This window comes from Cygnus olor, chromosome 20, assembly GCF_009769625.2.
Source record: "Cygnus olor isolate bCygOlo1 chromosome 20, bCygOlo1.pri.v2, whole genome shotgun sequence".
Lineage (NCBI taxonomy): Eukaryota > Metazoa > Chordata > Aves > Anseriformes > Anatidae > Cygnus > Cygnus olor.
In genome coordinates this window covers 7775103-7798528 of record NC_049188.1, presented here as the reverse complement: position 1 = coordinate 7798528, position 23426 = coordinate 7775103, and the positions used below count along the sequence as shown (strand labels likewise).

General features: G+C 37.6%; 1 protein-coding gene across 9 annotated transcripts in view; it reads left to right on the top strand.

Moving 5' to 3' along the window:
* The window catches only part of NCOR1 (nuclear receptor corepressor 1), a 66571-nt gene that overhangs the window by 4964 nt on the left and 38181 nt on the right, over window positions 1-23426 (top strand). For 6 of the 9 annotated variants that reach the window (XM_040532763.1, XM_040532762.1, XM_040532760.1 and 3 more), the window contains exons 2-11: window positions 9626-9803; window positions 11790-11929; window positions 13026-13221; window positions 14697-14879; window positions 16749-16862; window positions 18779-18835; window positions 19625-19677; window positions 21419-21485; window positions 22235-22407; window positions 22924-23014. In XM_040532763.1, the coding sequence (XP_040388697.1) occupies window positions 9696-9803; window positions 11790-11929; window positions 13026-13221; window positions 14697-14879; window positions 16749-16862; window positions 18779-18835; window positions 19625-19677; window positions 21419-21485; window positions 22235-22407; window positions 22924-23014 (1182 nt within the window). In that variant the 5' untranslated portion in view covers window positions 9626-9695. Of the gene's footprint in view, window positions 1-2235; window positions 2322-9173; window positions 9295-9625; window positions 9804-11789; window positions 11930-13025; window positions 13222-14696; window positions 14880-16748; window positions 16863-18778; window positions 18836-19624; window positions 19678-21418; window positions 21486-22234; window positions 22408-22923; window positions 23015-23426 lie in introns of those variants that run through there. The other 3 variants (XM_040532757.1, XM_040532758.1, XM_040532759.1) reach the window with 2 other exon arrangements.

Sequence of the window (23426 nt, the reverse complement as noted above, 5' to 3'; positions counted from 1 at the left end):
CTGATGTTTCATAACCAGTTGAATTAGCCCATGGCAGGGCTTGGGTTCTTCAAAAGGGGTAAGGTGAATATCTGGGCTGTGGGAGCTGCTGCACTTGCCTTAAGAGGGGGAGAAGTGCTTTCAACATTCAGTTCTGTAGACTTGGTTTCTGGTCGTTGTCTCATGAAAATTTTCTGTGGTGTACAGTAATTGTGTACTATTTGCTGTCTTGGGACAACCAGGAATGAGAATCTGGTGTTGCTGAGAAAAACAAGATGTTTTAAGTGTTTTTAGGAGGAAAGTAGATAGCTTGTATTCTAAAGACATGTTTTTGAAACCAGAAAACCTTGTGAGGTTTGTATCCTTCTTTGGTTTAAATCATTGCTCAGCAGTACTTTTAGTGAAGGAAATGTTTCCATCCCTCACTTCCATTTTTTGAATGGAGGACTTTCTCCTGCCTCTTTTGGATAGTTCTGGTGTTAGTGTGACCCTCCTTGGCAGAAGAGAGCTGGGAAGGTTCCTGCAGGATCAGGAAGTGCTGTTCCTCGATAAAACTCAGGAGCGAAAAGATTTCATCTCCTGGGGGACTCTCTGAATCCACTAAATGAGAAACTAGAAACTGACTCTTTCTCCTGCACGTTAGATTTTTAACAACTGGTGAGCAGACTCTGAAAATATTTACTTTTCTTTGAAATATATGTGCTCAGCACTTTTTTTTTTTGGTGAGGAAAGTGGGTAGCTGATTAGAAACTTCCTAAGATGTTAATGCAGCCGTAGTTTGTCCTGTTCTGATCCCCCGTATAATGGTAATGTTGTGTATACCCTAGGCCTTGATAACACTTGTTAGCAACTTTTCTTTAAGCTCATAAATTACAGAAGAGAGATTAAAATAGAATTTCCTGGAGAAGAGTGTCTTGTCAGCTGAATTTGATCGACCCCATTTGCTAGAGCACTAATTCTACAAATACAGTAGCTAGAAACAGGAGAAAGAGAAACTGTTATTTAAACATGAACTGTAAAAATGCGATCTTGAGATTTGGTAGCAAGTTTTGGTTGCAGATTGCACGTGCAATTAAGTAATATTTATCTTTTGGTATGGCAACAAAAATCCTTTGGAAGTACTCTTTTCTAACTTAATCAATATTTAGTGTTCCAAAAGCTATTACTTAAGTACCTTGAGGAGTTGGAAGGCTCTTAATGGAAACCTCTTTCTATTAAAATTTGAAGTGTAAAATCCTGTTTTCATTTTTGAGCTACCTTGATGCAGATGGAAAAGTCGTGCTAATAGAGAGTAAATGTGACATCTTGAATGGGCTGCTGTAATGCTCCTTGACTTCTGTCACTTCTGTAATTGGCTAAATTAAAGGATACCATGCTTCCATGTCATGTAGAATCTGAGTCAGACGCTGTATAGCATAATTGTAAGTTTATGCTGTGGACGTTCAGAAATAAAACACTGTTGTACGCTAGTAGAAATTTCAAGGTATGAGAAGGGGTCAAGTTCAGATGTTTGGGCATTTCTTAACCTTTTTCTTTCTCCCCCATTTTTTTTTTTTTTTACTGTATTTCTAGCAGGGTAGAAATAGCAATTTTCTACGTCAATAGCCTTGTGAAAAGAGGGAGTGCACCTACACAAGATTAAAATTCTCAAGAATTTATCATACATTCTAAACATCTTTTGCAGAAGAAGAAAAGCGGTTTGCATGCGTGGAATTGTCATGAAAATTCAACAGGTTGTTTTCAACTTAAAGAAAACATGTTCACTGTTTTTATTCACTCATCCTAATAGCATATGTCCGTATGCTTCGACTGTTAGCTTTGGAGTGTTCTGCAGCATAAAACTGAGTGGACGGAGATTTCAAAAAGGGTGGAAGAGGTCCCGAGCTTTGGGGGTGGTGTCTCTGCTTGTTTCCTAAAAATGGGAGGCAGTATATTCTGCAGCTTGTTTAAAGAGCTGTTACTTAAATTGTCATTCATCTTGGAGTTGACTTGCTACATTTTTGATTGCAGCATGTAAAGAATCCTTGTTTGTAGCATGTAAAGAATCCTTCATGTCTTCTGGGGTATCCCCAGCAGATTTTCATACTTACCAGCACACCTGGTAGCTTGGGCACTGTAGCTGGAATACGATTCCTTCAATTCTTGTTGTAAAGCACAAATTTATCATACATCTGCTCAAGTGTCAGCCTTCTGGAAGGTTCTTGAGTGAAAATCCGTTACGTTTGAGGGTTGTCCAGTCCTGTCCTTTGGCTGGTTTTCTCCCTTAGCGTTCCATCCCGTTACTTTGCAGAACGTTGTGTAGTTAGACCTGAAGGGTTAACATAGACCATGGCATCAAAAAGGTTGGAAAAGGTCTCTGAGATCATCAGGTCTAACCCAAACATTTTTCTTTGTCACTAACTCTTTTCACTGTTGTTTTTCTGAATAACTGTCTTATGACTGTGCTCATAGCGGGGCATTAAGGCCGTGACTGAGGGACTAATACCTGCTCTTGAAATGTCTGGTGCTTTTTTTAGTTGAGGCCGAGGCTGCTAAGTCAGTCCTAGCTTCTGACTGTTCTGTTAGTGTGCCGAGCAGTTAGGTTTTAGATGGTAAGTAAAATTTACCCTTTTACTGTATCTATTGGTTGATCAAATAGCTTTTTTATATGGAGGTTGGACATACTCCACTGTTTTAGAAATCTGTTGAAAATGTGCGTGTTAGTTTTCTCTTGTATATCCCCGACATGCAAATTTGATGTTTTTGGACAAGTGCTTAAACAGACTTATGATTATCTGACAAAATAAAAATACTAGGAAGGTTTGTTTTGCACATCCAGCAGGGTATTTGAAGGGCTTACTTGTGTGATTCTCAACTTGTGATTTTGTGTTATTGTCTGTGAGTTGGAGCGTTCACTGACTTGAAGGTACGAACACAGGTCTGTTTAGTTCATGAAATCTCTTCTTGTTGTTTGCTTTAATAGGTTGGTTGTTCAGTACAGCCTGTTTTGGGGTTTTGTTTTCCCTCGTAATACTCACTTTTTATGAAGTGAAATCACAGAACGGATTATTCACGGGTATTATTATCATGCTTCGGATAAAACCTTTCTAACCACTGCTGAAGCAGTCTCTTCACTGGAAGTTTCATTTTATGCTGGAGTGAAATTTTAATAAATATCCCCGACTTAACTTAGTGATGGGTTGTAGGCCACCCCCCGCCTAAGGCCGAGCCTTCTTTGTTTTGTTATAGGCTGGTTGCATCAGAGCTTGATTTACTGAGGCTGCTGATTTATTTATTTTTAGAAAACAACTTGATTTAAGCCTTCTTTAACTGTAATCTAACTCTTTGCACTCTTTATATCACGTAGTTTGCTCAAAAACAAGATGAGGAAAATCCCCGCAAAGGATGTGAAATTTAATTAGCAAATGTTGGTTAAAGGCTTCAAGATGGCACAAAAATTACCCTAAATGCAGGAGTTCTGGCTTGTTCTGTGCATGTGGAGAAAACCAGAACCCACCCCTGCACCTGGTCTTTCCCCACGGCGCCGAGCGTGCGAGTGGTAGACGGGGTAACCCTGCGAGGGGCGATTCTGCCCTCTGACCGCTTCCCTCTGCTGCTGCACACACTTGGGTGGCCACAAGTTGAGTGTTTTGGGGACCTGGCCTGCTAAAAATAGTTCCTGCTTTTAACCTGCCATGTTTTCCCAAGGGAAGAACTGCTTTTCTCTGTGGCAGCACTGGCTTTTGCCGGCTTAAAACGCCATGGATCCACAAGCTGGGGCTTGGGGACTTGAGTCTTAGTTCTGATTCGGTCGCTGACTATTTCCTGGGTAGCCTTTGATAGATTTCTTAACCTTTCAGTGACTCATTTTCCCATGTGCATGCTGAGGATAGCGCGTACTTACGTGTCTTTCTGAAGCATTTTGAGACCTGCAGATCAGGAGATGCTGTTCAAATTAGTATTGCCTCTTGGAACCAGATCTGAAATGAAGCTATGACTGTTGCTCTTGTAATATCCGCTTCTAAATGATTTGTAACTTACTCAATATTCTCTGCATATGAAAATGTAAGTGTGAACGGTAGCTTTTAAGGGAAAGTTTGAATCGGGTCTTTTCAGTAGTTTGAGCTGGCCAAAGAGACAAACGTCGTACATTTAGAAATAAACAATCGTTTCCTTGTCTGAGGAGCTTGAATTATCGCAGGACTAAGCGTGTCTTCCCACCTCCTGAAACTTATCACTGCTTTTTCTCATCTAGGTATCTTCAGACCCAGCATTTTCTTTTTTGGCTCTTTACTCCAAGTTCCCCTGTATTTTTTTTTAATATTATCCATTTAACACTACAGGGTTTCCCCATCCCTTGTATGATTTACCACAGAGTCCGGGAATGTCAGTCATGACCTGGGACACTGTAGGAGAAGAATGGATTGAGTTATGAAGCAGAGAATAAAAAATACTTATTTCTGCCCCTTCTGATTGTCTGTATTCAGTGAGACAGACGATCGGCCAGCATGGTTGGCAGCTGTATGAAAGAATTCGTGACCTAACTTTATCTTTGTCAGACATTTAAGGCAGAATTCCAAAGTCTGTAACAGTTCTTATAAATGTTTATATGAGAAAGCTCCGAGATCTGCAGAAGAACATGAGAAGATGGTATGAAAATACTGGTCTGAAAAAACAGTCTTGTCTTCATTGAGTGAGCAGAAATGGAAGCTGATTTCTTGTGTCGTAGTTTGCCAAGGATGCTAAAAATGAAAATGAGCAGCCTCTGGTCTGGCGTGGGAGCAGGAACTGGTGGAAGGATCGGAGAGGCAGCGAGAGCTGATAGCAGTGAGCTGTACAGGGAGATCCTGGTCGCATCTGAGTAGAGGAAGACAAGGTTTGTCATGATGAACAAAAAGAAACAGTGGTGAGGAAAGCCTGGATGAGATTGTTTACAGTCTCTACACACAGTTATAATTTGATGCAAGAAGACTGCCATATTTAAATGTAATCTGAACGTATGGAACATGGAGAAGTGACAGCAGGAAGGTGGCATTACCCTCCCTGACCAAGAAATAGATTGATGGAGAATATTCTGTCTGCCGGATGCACGTAAGCAAATGCTGGAGGGAGAGGCAGATGCTGCTACGTGTGAGGTTGGAGGGTGCCTGCACCTACGGAGTTGAAGTCAAGTGCATGCATCCACAGCTGCAGAGTTGGGTAATAAAGCAGAGATAAGCAGAATGGTGGTGGTAATTCTACAGGCAAATGCCAGCACCGCCACCCCCCTGCATATGACAGAATGTAAATATGCTCATACCAAGAGATCAGCAGATAAGATGGGATCTGCAGGGCATGTAAAGAGGTCAAATTAGGAGAGCGTGCAGGCACGTCTGAATGCCTGTGACAAGAATAGGAGGTTTAGAGGGGAGAGGAATGTTGCATTTCAGCGTCATTTTACATGCTCTTGTACCACAATGTCATTCGTGTCCTAAAAGGAGTGAGATCTTGTACAGGATCCCCATCCTTTAGCTCCTGCTGCACCTTTGCAGTGCCAGTGTGTAGCCACGTGCCTCCTCTGCTGTTACGCCCTGCTCTCTTCCTCCTGTCTTATCAGTGCCTTCCCGTGTGGCTGAGGGTGGGGGATAAGGCACCCCCCCACTTACAGCTTCATCTTTCCTTTTTTTCTTCACTTCCACCTCTCATTGACCACAATTATAGCCTCTAATTGTGTTTCTGTTGCTTTCTGCTGTTGGTAGATTTTTTTTGTTTGTTTGTTTGAGGTTATGGTGCTCCAAATGTGGTCATTCTCCCAGTTCTCAGAAGGCCATTAGACTAAATGTTTTCATGTGTATTGCATAGACTGAATAGGTTATGAGATGTGGGGCTTGCATTAGTGTGGTTGGATGGATGAAGGACATTCATGCTTGTGTGTTGTGTCCCGCTCCTGTCCCTCTTCTTTCTGCTTTTTCCACTTCTAGTACAGAATCTGGAGAGACGGTTAGGACCTCTCTTTGCTGCTGGATGAGTGGTGATATTTAAAAATTCAAGAAATATGCAAGTGCACATATGTTATTTTTTATCACTTCCTTTTGTTTTTAACTGCCTTAAAAAAGGATCTTATTAATCTAAAATTATATTATTTCCAGTAAAGTTGGCTATTTTAATATTTATTTCTGTTGTTACTACAGTTTGACTTAGTTATTCTCAAGCACAATCACAGGGAAGTAAGAATCTGTAGTTTGGGTCCATGCAGTTTGCAAATTTTGACATCTTTGTCTTGGTGATCCCCAGGGATCACTTTTGGGGTTGCCAGGGTCATGGAATGTGGAAGATGAACGTTGGGGCACTCTTGGTTTAAAGATGTTTGCTAGTCAAGCTTTAAGGTTTTAAATTGTTTCTAAGAAATTCTGAGCTGTTAAAATTTATGGCAGGTGTACAAGTATAAATTTTGGCTAGGGCTGAATACTGCATGAAGAATTTGAGTGATACTTGCAATGACCCGGCTGAATCACTCTTTCCTTCCTCCTTCCCTGGGTAAAACTTATTCCCTAGATAAGCAGAGGGATTTCAGGTGTCTGCATCACCACTGTCCAGGATCTATGATTTCCTAGCCATGGGCAGGTGTGATTTCAAGACTAACAATTGTAACACAGACGTAGCAACCTGCACACTGAAGCTGTTGTGAATGGAGAAAAAACCTTTGCAGCATCATACAAGTGAGCGTGGACTGAACTTTCAGCACCTGGGTTAATGATCAACTTGCTGGTTTGACTGAACATAGAGAAAAGAAGATGCAACGTGACAGAGATGAACTAGAAAGGACCTTGAATCGTGTAGTAGTTGGCCTATATTTATGTGTTATTTTCAAATGGCTGTTCCTCTGATCCTCTGCGTCTCCGGATTCCTCAGATCTGCCTGACTTGCCAGCATGCCAGGGAAGAGGAGAGGAACAGGATGAGTATTTACTGGTGCTCTCCCAGAATGTTTCTGGCTCCCTGTGCCTCAGCGTGGGCGCCCCAGAAATAGAGAAGATTTGGAAGTGGGTTGACAAGGAACAACTAAGCAGACTAGGGGATCAGTGTGGAATAGATAGGACTAAAGGGATATGAAAGAATTCTGTGGAATCACATGTGCAGTGGAAAAAAAAAATAAGGAATGAGATGTTTGGTCTGTTCCAATGCCAAAACTGGAGATAGCAAATGAAGGTAGCAGGTCCAAAGCAAACAAAAGCTGGTGGTTTCTCATGTGAAATGTCACTAAGCTGTAGAAGTGCTAAGAGCAGTTGTGAATGCTGAGAACTTAGTCTGGTTCAGAAAACAGCTGGACAAACCGATGGAAGAGAAAGCAACTAAGAAATGTGAAACAGAAGGGCTCCAGCTCCAGAGGTCCCAGAATCACGAGTTGCTAAAAGGCTGGAGAATTTATTGGGAAAGTACTGCTGTGTGCTTGCCTTTCCTCTTTTATATTTTACCCTAAATGCCTGCTACCAATCATTGTCGGTTACAGCTTATGGGGCTAAAGGAGCTTTGATCAGATACAGTATTACTGTCTGTATTCCTCGCTGAAGTTTTTTCAGTGTATCAAGCATAAATATGATATCAAATTCAGTTGGACATCTTCCACGTATTTATGAAGACTGCATATGACAATACAAGGCTGGAGAGACAGTACAAGTTAAGGCATCAACAGTTCATTAAACTAAGATTTGTACTCCTGTAAACTGAAATTGAGTATCCTTCTACCCTGGACCCAGTTACTCATTTAATAATAAAATGTTCTCCAGCCTTTGATGGGAGTGGTTATCACATTAGCAAACATTTGATCAAGCTGGCAATTAACTGTATGCCAAAATTTTATGTGGACTTACATGGAAATTGAGAGAGAAAAATCAGACGTTTTCTTTTTGCTGTAGCTTGGACTCAGGAATAGTGAACACTCAGAATGAGTGTTCAGGTAGCTTGCAGCTATGTAGCACGATATATTACCTAAAATTGCTTGCTTGCTGAGGTTTCTTATTAAATGGAGTACATACAACTCAGATCTATTAGACCATCACATAGTTTGTAAAGATGTACTCTAGTGAATGCAGTGAAGAATAGTAAATGTTAACGATGAATAATTCTTTATATTAGAACTTGTCACTCGGACATGAATTACAGGTACAGTATGAGATGTAGAAGTACTATAAAGCACGCAACTAGTGATTTGTAGTATAGCTTTGAAAGCAAAGCTGTAGGCTTTTCTTTAATTCTTCATGCCTGAAAATCAGGCTAAAAATTATAATCTATGAAATCTAATATCTGAAAAACAAGTAAATCTAAATTTGTCTCGTTATTCTGATAATCCAATCTATAAAACTGTTTCTTAGGTGGAAAAGAAACTTCTCAGGACAGAAGTGACAAAATATGTTAGATAAACTTTAAGACTTCTTTGTATAGCTTTCTGTGTCTGATCCTTCCCTGAGCTGATTTTGTCTATTGACTGTTAATGGAAAATGCAGTTCAGAAGTGTAACTTTACATGTGGTGTTTGTGAAAGGTTGCAATCGAATACACTTAGAAATGAAGCTACCTAGGCAGGGATCAGCAGGTACTTTATTTGAAGGCCTGGTGTGTCTGCCAGGCTCTGGACCAGAGGCGGAGACCAGAGATGGACCAGAGGTTGCTGCAGGTCTGATAGAATTCTGTAGTTAATACATAGACTCCAGGGGCTGCCTCTTCTGGGCTATCAGAGAGAACCATACTGTGCTTTAAAAAAACAAATAAAACAAAAATCTCACTCTTAGTTAGAGCCATTGGTCACTTGCATAGCAAAGTGCTCAAAGCACTGGTGGACATAGTGTGTAGGTAGCTGTCTTCTGGTCTTCAGCAGATGGTTTTGGCAGCTGAATCTATATACAGAGCTTCATAGATGTTTGGACTTTGTTAGTGAATGCTTTTTTCAGTGTTTAAATCTTCCTCAGATCAGTATACATTTAAGTGTCCACTGTTAATCTGCAGCTGAGAACGCAATAGAGGCAAATCATTCGTTGAATGTCAACTGAGCAGGATTGTTTTAAGGTTTCATAGTATATTCAGTTGCTGGCATCCCTATAAGAAGAAGTATGCTGTCAATTGTGCTAGTGTTTTTTCCTCTTAGTTCCTTTTTTACTAAGAACTGTCTTTGTCAAGTTGCTGTTAGATGGTGGTAATATTGTATGGCCTGACTAATGCATTGTGGTTTAATGAACTGTAGGCGGCATCGAGTCAAGCAACCCTAAGACTACCTGAAAGTAGGAAAGAGTTCATAGAGTCCAAAAACTGTAGAAGAAACGAAAGTGAACTTCATGTTGTGCTAAAGAAACTTACTGTAAATTGTGAGTCCATCTATAGACTATTATAACCTCTTTAACACCTATTTAAGTGACCTACTTTTCTTTTAAAATCCTATTAATTCAACTGGTAACTGGTAAAACGATGTTTTCTGACAATGTAATACTCAAATCTTTGTGTGGACAATGCTGACATATCTGGTTTTGAGCCCATTTAAGACCTGTTAACATGTTTCAGACTAGAGTAACCTATTAAATAAATACATCAGGAAAAGCTTTTACTGGTAATGGTTGTTTTGCTTAGGTGACTATGGCTGTAATGTATTGTGAGTACATCTGGTACTTCAGTGCTTATCAGTGATCTTTTTTCCTTTAGGCGGTTTCCTAGAAACATGATTGCTTGCTGGTCTTGATCTCACAGCTTTGTGAAGACTTCTTCTCTGATAATGTCAAGTTCAGGCTACCCTCCTAACCAAGGAGCATTCAGCACAGAACAGAGTCGTTATCCTACTCACTCTGTCCAGTACACCTTCCCTAGCACCCGACACCAGCAGGTAAGCAGTCATTAGGGTTACAATTTTTATCAAGAGTGTAATTCAGATGTTTGCTGTGCCAAATGGGATTTTTTTTTACCACTATAATACAAGTTGTTACACAGATTTCCCCAGTCAGTTTCACCTGGGCATATTGGTCTGCATCTGCTCTGTTTTCACATGAACAATGTTGTTTGTACCCTTGAAGTTTGGCTCTTGCATCAAGGCTGATGGGTGCACTTATTCAAGTATATTCCTCTTTAAATGAGGGTCTGACTATGGTGTAACTTCTGGAAAGTATAATCGGTAGTAATGTACTGCTCCCTGGCTCCTTCCTAAGTATTAACTTGAAAGGATATAATTACCTGTTGAATTATGCCTTCCTGCAGTGCTGTAGCTGAAATTACTAAAATCCTTGACTGCAATTTTGGCTTTTTAAAGTTCAGTTTTTGCTTGTTCTTTTTTCTTTCCCTCCCCTTATTTCTTTTTACATAGACTAGTATTAAAAAATACTCTATAAAATTGTGAAGGTACCCTAAATAAAACCCTATAGCTTGTTGTCTTGACAGTATTTCCTATTACTTAATATTTGTGAATCTAATAAAAATAGCTAGATACTTTTAAAAAAAAATTAGCCTGTCTTAAAGACTGTATGTTGATGCTCTTGTCTTCTCAATATGTTAAATCTTTTTGATTCTTTCTTCTTCTCATCTTTAATGTTGAAAAATGAAATGTAAAAACAAAAAAAAATATTGAAGTGGCAAAGGAAGTGTTTTGGCTGCTGAGGAGACCTGCTGCTCGTGTTGTTTAGATAAATAATTGTCTTCCCTGCCTCCCCTCCATCTTTTTTGCTAAAAGCACTGGATTTTATTTTTTCAAGTTTATATAAGTAACACCTCTTTGACTTTTTTGACAGAAAACTGAGTTTTGTAATTCTTTATCGTGAAGAATTAATATTGTGAAGAATTAATATAAAATTCATTTTTTTATCATTGGTTTTTCCTAGTTTGAATAAGTTCATTAGAGATTGTATTTGTAAACTTTTGTTTTAGCTTTGCTTTAATATAATATGTTTAATCATCATACTAAATGTGTTCAGTGTAAGTGTGGCTGAGTCTATGTGCATTGATAGCAATAATTTTCCAAGACTATGCGAATAGTCTGTCTACAGTCACTATGCGTTTAATATGAATGCAGAGTTCTGAGTGTCACAAATCCCTAGAGAGGGTGGGCTCTTAGAACATTTGTGGGCACTAAATTTGTATGTGGAATTAATTTCCTATCAGGCCTAGGAATGTTCCGAGAAGGTAAGAAGTAAACCTGTAGTTACCTTCCTGTCCTTTAAGGAGTATTGGGCTAGATTTTCTATAAGCTGATGCAGTACTTGATAAAATCTGTGTGCAAGGTGGAGAATGTGAATCTGAAATGTACAAAACTGTACACCCCAAGCTTTTTCTGAAGCAGCTGTTGTAGTGCTTCCAGGCAATTGTGTTCTGCTAGCCACAATTAGGGGAATAGAGTTCTAAGAATCTCCTGTTTGGTCGTTTTTACCAAGCATTTATTCATAGAATGTTTTGGGTTGGAAGGGACCTTCCAACTGCAGCCAATCCCACTGTCCATGTCAATGACAAAGACGTTAAACAGCACTGAACCCATTATCAGCCCCTGAGGATCACCACTCATCACTGGTCTCCACTTGGACATTGAACTGTTGGGTCTGACCATCCAGCCAATTCCTTATCCACTGGGTGGTCTGTCCACTCCAATTTAGAGACAAGGATGCCACTCCAATTTAGAGACAAGGATGTCATGTGGGACAGTGTCAAATGCTTTGCACAAGTCCAGGTAGAGAATGTCAGTTTCTCTTCCCTTATCCATCAGCGCTGATGATCTGTCTTGGTGTGTTTTTAACAGCTTGAGAAATGATCATTTCATGACACCAGACACTTCTGATCCTGTCTTCTGTACCTTTTGTTTCTGTTAACACCTGAACTGTGTTTCACTTAGGAATTTGCAGTTCCCGATTATCGTTCGTCTCACTTGGAAGTCAGTCAGGCAACCCAGCTCTTGCAGCAGCAGCAGCAACAGCAGCAGCAACTTCGGCGCCGGCCTTCTTTGCTTTCCGAATTTCACCCAGGCTCTGACAGGTTAGGATACTGTTTCGTTTTTTAATATGTGAAGAAGAATCTTTTATGAGTCTGTGTTTTCTGTAAAGTCTAATTTTAACTTTTGAATAGAAAGGTTTTTGGGTTTCACTATTTTTGCCTCTGTATTTGACATGATTAATCAGTGCTCCATCACTGAACACTGGAATTTGATTGTTGTAGGACTGCCTGGTATTAATCTGCTTTGTAATTCCTTAGTCCTTTGCTTTAACTGCATGTTTGTTTCACAGAAAGGAAACAAGTCAAGAAAGCACAGTTTGTTTCACTCTCCCCACAGAAAGCTTCTAGGACCCTATTGCATACTGCAAACTTCTTAATGTTTAGGCTAAAAGTGCGTAGAGTTTCTATCTTTGGATAATTTAATCTCAACAAAATTGAGGCAACAAATGCAAAAATCGTTACAGTGTGAATATTACTTGTCGTATTTCCTAGATCACACTGGGAAAAAATTCCTAGGTTTGCATGTTCTACAGGTAGTATTTTTGTGTCTGGGTAAGAAAAAAAAACAATGGAGCTATTTGGGTATTTGAGTTGTGAGAATTGTAGAAGACAGAAATGTGACTTTTAAGCACAGATGACTACCCTACTTTAGCAAGACACATGACATCTTACTGTTTTTTTGAAGTACCCTTTCTTTTGGTCTGGTGTACCATTCCTGTCTCTGTCTAAATAGATGCAACTGATCTGGGTCCAGTAGGTTAACTGAGGAGAAGTACAGTGGACAACTACAGTGAATTGTTGTCATTTAGTGTCAGATTGGTAATATCCTACTTCTCAGTAAAATAGGTTACTTTACAGTCAATATTGGTGAATGTTCAAATGTACTGTAATATTACATTACATATCCGCTAGGAGTAAATTCATATGCTGTGTGAGTGCTAGCAGTTTATTTTGGCTATATCTGAGGTTTACAGTTATATTTTTGAAGATCATACTTAAAAGCGTTTGTCTGCCTCACTGATTAGAAGGAGTTTTGCTAAATTGCATTTAATGTATATTTGGAAAGAGTTGATGAACAGAAAATGGTTTTACAGTGTGGAACGTGCATATTTTAATAGTTTATTTCTCTGTATACTAGGCCTCAGGAAAGAAGAACTGGATATGAACAGCAGTTTCATCCAGGTCCATCTCAGACAGATCATGATTCACTGGAATCTAAGCGACCACGTCTCGAACAAGTTTCTGATTCCCATTTTCAGCGTGTCAGTGCAGCTACTGTCTTGCCTTTAGTACATCCTCTGCAGGAAGGGTTGAGATCTGCAGATATTAAGAAGGTGAAGGCATTTTCTGTTATAATACTGAAGGTGTAACTTCCTGTCTTGTGGTGAGCTAATCAATTTTTTTTTTCTTAGGTAAATTTTACATTTCCTTATGTTCAGTCTTACAAATTTTGCATGTTACCACAAACTGTAGTCATGATTTGGGGTGTTACTCATTCATAAAAAGTCCGTGTTTTTCTTTAATGAATAATTGTACCAAACAGTCAAAATATATCCCTCCTCTCCCTTTTAAGCATCAGAAATGAATCTGCTAATTTATATAATGCTAATTATATCTGTCACTGTCTCATTTTGGATAAATCTAGGGCAATAAGGATAAGTCTAGTTTGCTGTGGATATTTTCTATTGTAGATATAAATGTATCTTAAATTAATACGGAATCTCTTCTCTCGTGCACTCACCTAAGCGGACAGGCCTACGTGCCAAAAAGGTGGAGTGCAGTGGGCATGACATTAAAGAAAAAATCTACCATACGGATTCAAAAGCTAGTAGGCATCACATTTTTAAAGTAGAATACTTATATTGCCTTGTCTTTACTATTCCTTCTATTGTGTAAGTAAACTATATGTGAAATAAAACAAAATTATGATAGCATGTGATTCTTAGTAACTTGCTGTACTGCGTAACAAAGATAAGAGCAAAGGGGGCTGTTGGAGAAACCAAATTAAGGTATGCAATGTTAACATGCTTGCATGTAACTGAATTTTTATGCAGGCGCTACATATAGAAATTTGCTGTCTCAATTTAGAAACGTAGCCCAGTGCTCTCTTGAGAAGTGGTATTGGGACACAATATTTTAGTCAAATTTGGCTTGATGGAGGAATGTATTTACTGAGCTAGCATTTGCCAGCTAGGTAGTTGTGGAGCACGATATTCTAAGGGCATAAACAAAAACAAGGTACAACAGTGCTGACATATTTCAACATATTCCATGTTCTAATATCTTTTGGAAACAGACAAATAAAAACATGATGAAAAAGAAAAGTCTTTGAAGTCATCACTCTGAGAGAATGCAAATAACCCAGAATGTACTCTTGACAGGCTAGTCGCAGTTATGTTGAAGAATATTCTCATCAGCATGTGTGCAGAGTATTGAGGATTAGCTCTCAACCCTATATTTAAAAATAAAAGTTACTATTTACATTTTTGAAGATATATTGTATATTGAAAGGGAGATGTTTTGGTCTTCTTTTCATGATAAATATTGAAATGTGCTGTTAATTATTTTTAAAGGTAGACTTTGAAATTGTAGTGTCATATATGGGATGTCAGTTAATTCTAAGATATTTAGAGCACTGATAAACTGAAGGTCTTAAACTTTCTCTCTGTTAAGGAGCTACCTAAGCTATAGATAACTGGAAATTCTTGTTTAATTCATGCATGCTAGTGTGGTTACTGAACACTCATTTGCACGTTATTAATATGACTGATTTTGTTCAATTCTGCCCTGTCTCCTGTCCCCATGAAAGGACCCTGCTTTTGGAGGAAAGCATGAGGGACCATCATCTCCAATTTCTGGTCAGCCTTGTGGGGAGGACCAGAATGCTTCGCCTTCAAAGCTGTCGAAGGAAGAACTGATACAGAGCATGGACCGTGTAGATCGTGAAATTGCGAAAGTTGAACAGCAAATCCTTAAACTGAAGAAAAAGCAAGTAAGTATAGCAGACGCTACTGTTGTTATCTGTCAGTGAAAAAGGTGTGGAAAAGCTTCTTGTGGTGGTGAATTTTTTGGTTACATGAACCAAATGAACCAGTTAAAAAGGGAAGGTTGTGTATGTGGTTTTGCTAGAACATTTAAATAGATTGGGAGTGATATAGTTTTAAACTTTTTTGAAAATGTGAGCCAAGTAGGAACACCAGAAACAGATGGCTTTATATTTTAAACTCTTGTTAGATGACTAGGGAAACAAGGGTGCTGTGACTGTAATTTCGGCTTTAAAGATGACTACTGTTTAGGGGATGGCTATTGTCTTTCTTCTTTCACGCTTCTGTGCAAGGGGATAATCTCTTGCTTGCCTCTCCAAAACCAGTGCTTGTACAAAAGTCCCTCAATCATCTTTCACAAGGGCAAGAAACCCTAATGTCTGGAGCAAAGGTCACCTTCAGGGAAAGTGTAGTAGGAGGAGTATAAGTAAACAGAGCAGAGAAATAAAGGGAGAAATAGCACTTCTTAGTATGGTCCTGGCTATGCCTCACGACACAGAACTGCACTTCAGCCAGTGGGTGCAAAGGCAATGTTTGTTGGCAGTATTTGTTGCCTTCCCTGTAGATGTTGTGGCTAACTAAAACCACTCTGCAATCTAGGCATCTGATACTCGCTGACTAAAACAAAGTCCTTGTTCTCTTTTTCTGACTTTCAAAGATCCTGATAGGAGTAGCGCCAGCTTTAAGTCTTGTTAGTGGGAACTCTGTAGGAAATGATAGTTATGCTGTACGATTTGTAACCTGTAGGTCCAGGGTAACAAATATACAACTGTTTAGAGCCATATATTTTTATGGTCTGGAAGCATTTAATTACTTCTGAATTTTAATGACCTGTAAAATGACTTTCAGTAGAAAAACAAAAAAGGATTTCACTAACTACCTGACTGTGTTAAGGGTGCTGGATATTTTTGTTTGCTTGCTTGCTAAATTTTCCACAAAATCAGCAAGTACTTTTGATTATGCATATCATCTGTGAAAGTACATTTGGGCACGTTTGTACTCTTACTGGACTTAAAGAATTACAAAGTTGCTGTTGTTTTCAATAACTAAGCCTGCTTATTATGGCATTCTGCAAAAAAATATTAGCTTTTGAATTCTTACGCAAGAGTATAGCACACCCCAGCCAGTACTGATCAAACGTTCATCAAACGTTCTTTATTGTATGTTTGTGGTAGGCATGAATGAAGGATATTTACAGTTAAAGAATGAAAACGTAACTAAGCTGTATTTATTTGAAGTGAAAGCAAACCACATCGTTATAACAGTTAGGAAAATTATAATGAGGCATTTTGCTTGCTTGATATTGTAACAATCTGTGAACTTCAGTACGCATGGAGTGATTCGTGCCTACTGCAAAGTATTTTTCAGTGATGTTTTCTGTTTTGCTAGAAGGATTTTTGCATCTTTTAAAAAATAAAACAGTGATAATGACACTTAGGTGTCTACATTGTAGACAAACATGTATGGGGCTTATTTCTTCTGTGGGAAGGCAGGCTTTCTCTGAAGTTCAAGTTCTTGTTTAAAGTTACATAGTGATAACATACAATGCTACAGTGGCTTTAAGTGTCAAGCTGAAGCAAGTCTGATTCAATGCAAGTGAATCTAATAAACAGCTGGTTTGGTTTACCAGTAGCACAGAATGGTCTTGTTACTATCCCCATGGGCATTAAAACCATTCAATTCGTACCTTGTCAGTTAAAAAAAAAGAAATAACAGGCAGTGCGAGCCGTTGATCGGATGCATATTTTATCTGGTGACTAATTACTGGTAAGGGTAGCATGGTGCGGATGGCTGATTTTCTTTCTCTCGTTTCTTAGCAACAACTTGAAGAAGAAGCTGCTAAGCCTCCAGAGCCGGAGAGGCCTGTCTCCCCTCCTCCAGTGGAACAGAAGCACCGCAGTATTGTCCAAATTATTTACGATGAAAATCGGGTAAGCATGCTTTTCAATTGAATGAGTGTAGTAGCGAGTCTTACCAAATGTACTAAAATTCATTAGTTCACTCCTGTGGGGCAATTTTTACTACTTGTATTTTATTCATTTTGGCCCCCACCCTCCTTTCATTTAAAGAAGTAAATGAATTTTGTAAATGAAAGATTCCTGCACAACATCTTTATTCTTGATCGCAGGATCTTCTATCTTACAAACATTCTAGGGAAATGCATCTATGGCTCTCATCCCTAGACCTCTGTGTTGATGTGTGTGCGTGTATGCATACACATCATTTATATAAATGTGTGTATTCAGAAAGTTGTTTTGAATTATTTTTTCCTCACATAAATACTAACAAGTTTGGCTGAAGACCCATCATTAAATTAGCCGAAGGAGAAAACCCGCCTTAAAATCATATAATCACCTTAGAAGACTGACTTAAGCTGAGTTTCATGGTGGGTAGCAGGCAAAATTAGGCTGTATTTGAAAAAGTCTTAATGGGCTGCTGTGGAACTCTTTCTCTACTAACCTTGTTTGCAGGTGGCTTATACAAGAGAATTTTGAAGTTACTGTTGCATTCTCCACATTATGTATGTGCCAGTAGATAGGGAAAAGTGTTTCTATATTAATCAAGATGGAGTAATGTGTCAGTATGTACTCATCTATTAGCTGCTTCTGTGTGGCTCTTCATATAGCAATCTATATAGCAAGGGAAGTACCAGGCTTGGTGTGTTTGTGAATCCACTTAGCAGTTGGTTTGAGCTCTCATTATCAGGAATTACATTTACTGTAGAATGGCAGTATCAATGGGGGTTAATACAAATATCACGCATCAGTACCTACTGTCTTATTTTAAATGATTATTAAAGAAATGCTAAGCCATTTGCGTACACAGTACTGGTTTGGTATCTTTTCTTCTGCAGTTGTACAAGAGGACAGTCCCCTTGGCAGCTTTCATCCTCAAACCATACAGTTTAAGATAATTACTTCTAATATTCAACTACAGTTGGCTAAAATTTGATTCAAGTAATAGGCTGGAGTTCAGTTTTAAATGTTTTCAGACCAAACAAACCATTCTAGCAGGGTTATAGTATAATATTGCCTTGATATATAATTATTTTGTACAGCTGTGAGTTCCAAAGAATATCTCAAGATTGAAATTACATGTAAAGAAGTTAGAACTTAGCAGAATGCTTTCTAATCACAACTGCTTTATGGATTAGTTTCTCCTATATTTTTTGTTTGTAGGCATCTACTCTTAGGCCTAGTGTGTACAGCTATTAGTGAGAAAGAAGCAAATTTGAACTAGTATCCTGGATCTTTTCAGATAGCCTTGTCTGCAGACAAAGGGCTTTGGAAGATCGTACAGGCTTGAAATGAATTTGGGCAAGCCAACTGTCTTATCCAGTGCTGCCTCCGTGAAGTTTGGAATTACTTTGGAGCATTTACGTAGTGTGAGGGAACGAAGATCTTTGGCATAGTTCTTCGTATGTGTATGTACATGTTGATTCACAATCCCAGACTTTGCAAATGGAGAATTTTAGTCTGTAGTTTCATTTTTCAGAGCTATACTCATTATTTTTTTCTGAATAGCTTTCCTCTTCTTAGTAACTTTTGCTATATTATTTATTAACTGCATGTACTTTTTGAATCATAGAGGAGGTCAGTGTTGTTTTTCTCATCTCCATGTTTTTAAATTGAGAGAGCATTGTAGTAACTGTAGAATTCAGGTACAGGTTTCTTGATTTGCTGAGGCAGCGTTGCAGAAGTAGGTTAAGAAGGATATAATACGGTCAGACAGGGCTTTAGCAGTTGAACTGAGTGAAAGAGTTCACTTGTACTTCTGACATCCTAACTACAGAGGATTTACTGACACTATATATATAAAAAATCCTTTTTTTTTTCTTTTTTTACAGAAAAAAACAGAAGAAGCTCACAAGATTTTTGAAGGTCTTGGTCCAAAAGTTGAACTGGTAAGTTGTCTTTTTTTATTCTATTTTCTGTGTTGCCAGTGTAGCTTTCATGTCTGTAATTCTGTTGTGGTAAACATGTAGTTCTGTGTTTGTGTATAAAAGAACATTATAGGGTGACTTAATCTTTTGGTTTGGGGAGGGAGGGGTTGGACTTCTTTTCCTTTTCACTTGGTGCCTGATATTTTATATTAGTTTTGAACTCCTGTGCCTGTCCGTTTCTCAGACTAAAACTTGTTTGAACGTCTCGGGTATTAAATACTGGAATCAGGTAGTGTAGCTATACATGAGAGAGTATAGATTAAATATACATGATCTTTTTGTCTTCCTGAAATTGTAAACAAGGCATTTTAAGAGCATATTTCAAGTAAAAGTTGCATTCATCCCTGCTTTCATCTTTAATACTGAAGAACACTGATAGCAATTAAGCTTGTATCTTATTTTCACAAGTTTATATTAGTGTGTGTTTAAATACACTCATGAATTGGGGCTTGAGTGAACTGGCTGTGCAAGTAAGTATAGCTTTTAAAAATAGATTTGAATCTGTTTGAGAGAACAGGGTTGAAATATGACAAAAATTAAATACTATTGTATACATAGTTATTACGATCTGATTTTAAATAATGAAATCTGTGTCTTGAGTATCATAAACTTATTGTCACTTCAGATTGCTGCATCTCAGTTTGAGTACATTGTAGGCAGAATGTTTTAATATTGTTAAACATAATACATATACTTTAGAATTAAAAAGTTGAAAAGTACTAAGTGTATCTTTCTAATCCAAAATTGTAGCCACTTTACAACCAACCATCAGACACAAAGGTCTACCATGAAAACATCAAAACGTAAGTGCTTTAGTATCTTGTCCTTGTCCATTTTAAGGAGTCTGGACTTAAAGTTTCACTCAGTTTTTCACTGCTATGGTTTCCAGATATGTGTGCACTTTAACTGTGTTTAAAACTTTCCAATTAATGTAATCTTGAGACTCCTATGTTGTAGAATAGTGCTGCAAGGAATGTGGTACATGTACTGCGGACAATGGGACACAATGACTTTCCATCGTAAATTAAAGACAAAAATAAGTAAACTTTTTTTTTAAATTAGTAATACTTGTGTTTTTTCAAAACCTGAAATACCATGTTTGACCTAGGTATGCCTTGTCAGCTTTTCAAAAGTTATTGCTGTCAGTAAATGGTAGGAGGAGTTTGTTTATTTATTGATTTTACCATGTACTCATTTTCTGTCATGGGCTGTGAGCAGAGTTACTATATGCTATGTTTACTTGTTATTTATGGCAAACAATTTACTGATTTGAAGTAAACTAGTTGTCTTCTGTAAAAACTGTGAATTTGGAGGAAAATTAATTTTTCTTTTCTTTTTAATATAGAACTCTTCTCAAATTTGAATTAGTTCTTCTAAGTTCACTGAAGCAAGTATTGATTATTAACTAAAATAATTGTTAATAGATTCATTTTTAAATGTGTTTAATTGAATTAATTTATGCCCAACTTTAAATGTTCATAAAAGAGACTACCTGTATGGGAAAATCATTGATAACATGGAACAAAACTTTAATTTTTAAGTGGTTATGCCAAGCCAATATTAATTTTGCTCTGTAGCAATGTTATAGAATACTGAAATAATGATCAATATTGCAACAAAATTCAACTTCTTTTCAAAATATGTATTGCCTCTAGACTTTGGTGAAAATAATTGCTGAGCTGTAATTACTGCAGAAGTACGTTTTTCTTACAAATTAGCTTTGAGGAAATCCCACTCAGCTCTGCTACGAGGACAGCTATGAAGACCGAAGCCTTTTCATGGCTTCTCTAGGATGATAACTGCGAATGCTTACTTTCATGTCTTGCTCTGCAACTCTGTTTCTGAGACAAACATGACATACTACTGCTATAGCATGATTACCAAATTTAAACCAGTATAAAGAACAACACTATCTTAATAAGACTCTTTTAATAAATCGATTTCTGCACTACCGGTTTTTACAAAAGAAGAAATAAACTGCTAGTTTCAGATGTGAAGAAATTAATAGTGAGTTATGTGCATATTGCTGTCATAACATTTAATTCTATTTTATAATTTTTTTGTAAGTACAGAAAAAATACTACTTTAAAATGCTTTTCATCAGAAAAAAGTACTTCTTATTCTTCTCCTTTAAATGTAGCTATATCTCAGTTCCGCAGTACTGAGAGGGTTTTTTTTAAGACAGTACCAAATTTTGAGGATTTTAGGATTGAGTTGCAACGACGCTTCTTTTTCTTTTCCAAAGTATAAGAACTTTACCAAATTTACTCATTTTAACATCTTTAGGAGAGAACCTAGCTTGAAATTGGAAGCTTTTATGTCTTTCTTGCTTATTTCAATCATCTTTGAGAATTTTTTCTCTTAGATAAAATACAGTATAAATTAAATGATTGTTACATTGGGAATTTTCCCTGTTTTTCTACATCTAGGAATATTTTTCACAATAACAATCTGGCATCTTAAATCTATGCGGGCTTTGTTGAGTAGATTTGAAGTTCCTGAATCTTATGTGGTTCACTTTTTTTTTCCAATTTTGTTTTCTAGAAACCAGGTGATGAGGAAAAAGTTAATACTATTTTTTAAAAGAAGAAATCATGCAAGAAAACAACGGGTAATACTACTATGTTTTTGTAAAACGATTGCTTTTTTTTGTTTGTTTGTCTGGATCCTTGATATAGTTTCTCAAATGTCATGTAAATTCAATTGATTAGTTAAATAAGGTCTTAAATTATGTTGAGTTGTTTGCAAATAAACTGCACGCTTATAACCATAGTTTGCTAGTTATCTGAAACAAGGAAAAACCTTTATTTTTTTCCTTTCCTTCCTGTTCTTTTCTTAGAATATGAAGAAAGAAGGTGAAAAATCCTTAACTGTCATGCCTGGCCCCTCCCTGAGCTTTTCTTGTATAGTAGCTATAGTATCTGAAAGAAAATGAGGCAGATCTGATTCTGAAGTCTGACAGCATTTTTAATCAAATGTGTGCATGTTGGATATCAGCATTAACTAAATTAATGCTTTCTCTTGCGTACCACTATATCAAGTGGCATACCTTTTTTGGGGGGTGGTATCCAAAAGAATATTTCAATTATTAAGAATAGCTGAAGGTTAAACATTGAATTCTACCATGAAAATGTAATGAAGTATTTTTCTTCTTACGGTCCTAGTCTTTTTTATGTAGGAGCATAATCCTCAAAATCTACATTTACTTTTCCCTCTGCTGAAAATTGGTTTTATGTTGTCTTCAAAATGTAAAGCCACTGCTGCCGGATATAAATCTGTCTATGAAATGCCTACGTTAGGTGTTCTGATCGCTTGGTATATTTGTGTTTAGTTAAAAGTTTACTTCCGGAATTTTAACAGGAACAGAAAATCTGTCAACGTTATGATCAGCTGATGGAAGCATGGGAGAAAAAAGTTGACAGGATAGAAAATAATCCACGCAGAAAAGCTAAGGAGAGCAAAACAAGAGAGTACTATGAAAAACAATTTCCAGAAATCCGGAAGCAAAGAGAACAGCAAGAACGATTTCAAAGGTATTCCCATGGATTTGAAACATACTTAGAAAGTATCTCTTAGTTTTTTGAAATTAAGCTGAAGCATTTTTATAAATAATGGATAATATGTTTATTCATATTAAGTAATTAGGTGTATTGTTCACTACATTTCATGGTGTTGAGCACAATTTTCAGTTCACATCCTAAGGATCTTCATTAACGTATGAACATTAGTATGAACGTTTCTCATAGTAAGTGGAATCATGCTGGTCAACGGCTTGCAATGTAATCCTTTTTTGATGTTGACTCAAGCATGACATTTTGCAGAGCCTTGCAAATTCACCTGTAAAACTGGGCAGTTGCTGGAAATTACAGTACATGGCAGAGTTTGTACTCTTTAGACTTCTTGAGAAAGAACAGTCCTAACTAACTAATTTGGTTAGTTAGGTAACACCATTTTAAGAATTTTGGAGGCTGTCATTGTTATGCACAAATCTGAAAATAATTGCTGTTTTCCACTTTATCCTTACTACTTCTGTTTTCCCCTAACTCTAGAGTTGGTCAAAGAGGGGCTGGACTTTCAGCAACTATTGCTAGAAGCGAACATGAGATTTCTGAAATCATTGATGGACTTTCTGAGCAGGAGGTGAGGCTATTGTCTATTCTTTGCTATAGAAGCATAACAAATGACTCAATATCCCTTTCCTGGCTGGCAATTAAAGGTCTCTTTCAAAAGGTTTGTTTTTTGAGAGGAAGAGAAACTTTTTTGGGCTGGTTTGGGAGAGTCTGTGTGAACTTTGGCTTGAAGTAGGTCTTAGAAATACTTCTCGTTTATGGGTCATGCTTCCTAATTGCATTTGTCCTAGATTTTTCTTGCGTGTCTGTTTCATTGCAGGTGTGTTGCAACCAACTTTCTTTTTACAGCTGTAAGAAATGTGTGCAAATTTTGTTTCTAAAGCCCTGCACCATTTTATTTTTTCGTAGTATGACACTATCTCCTGTTCCCTTTAGCTTTGTTCATTGGGATAGTGACAGCTTCTAGAAGAGTTAAGAAGTAG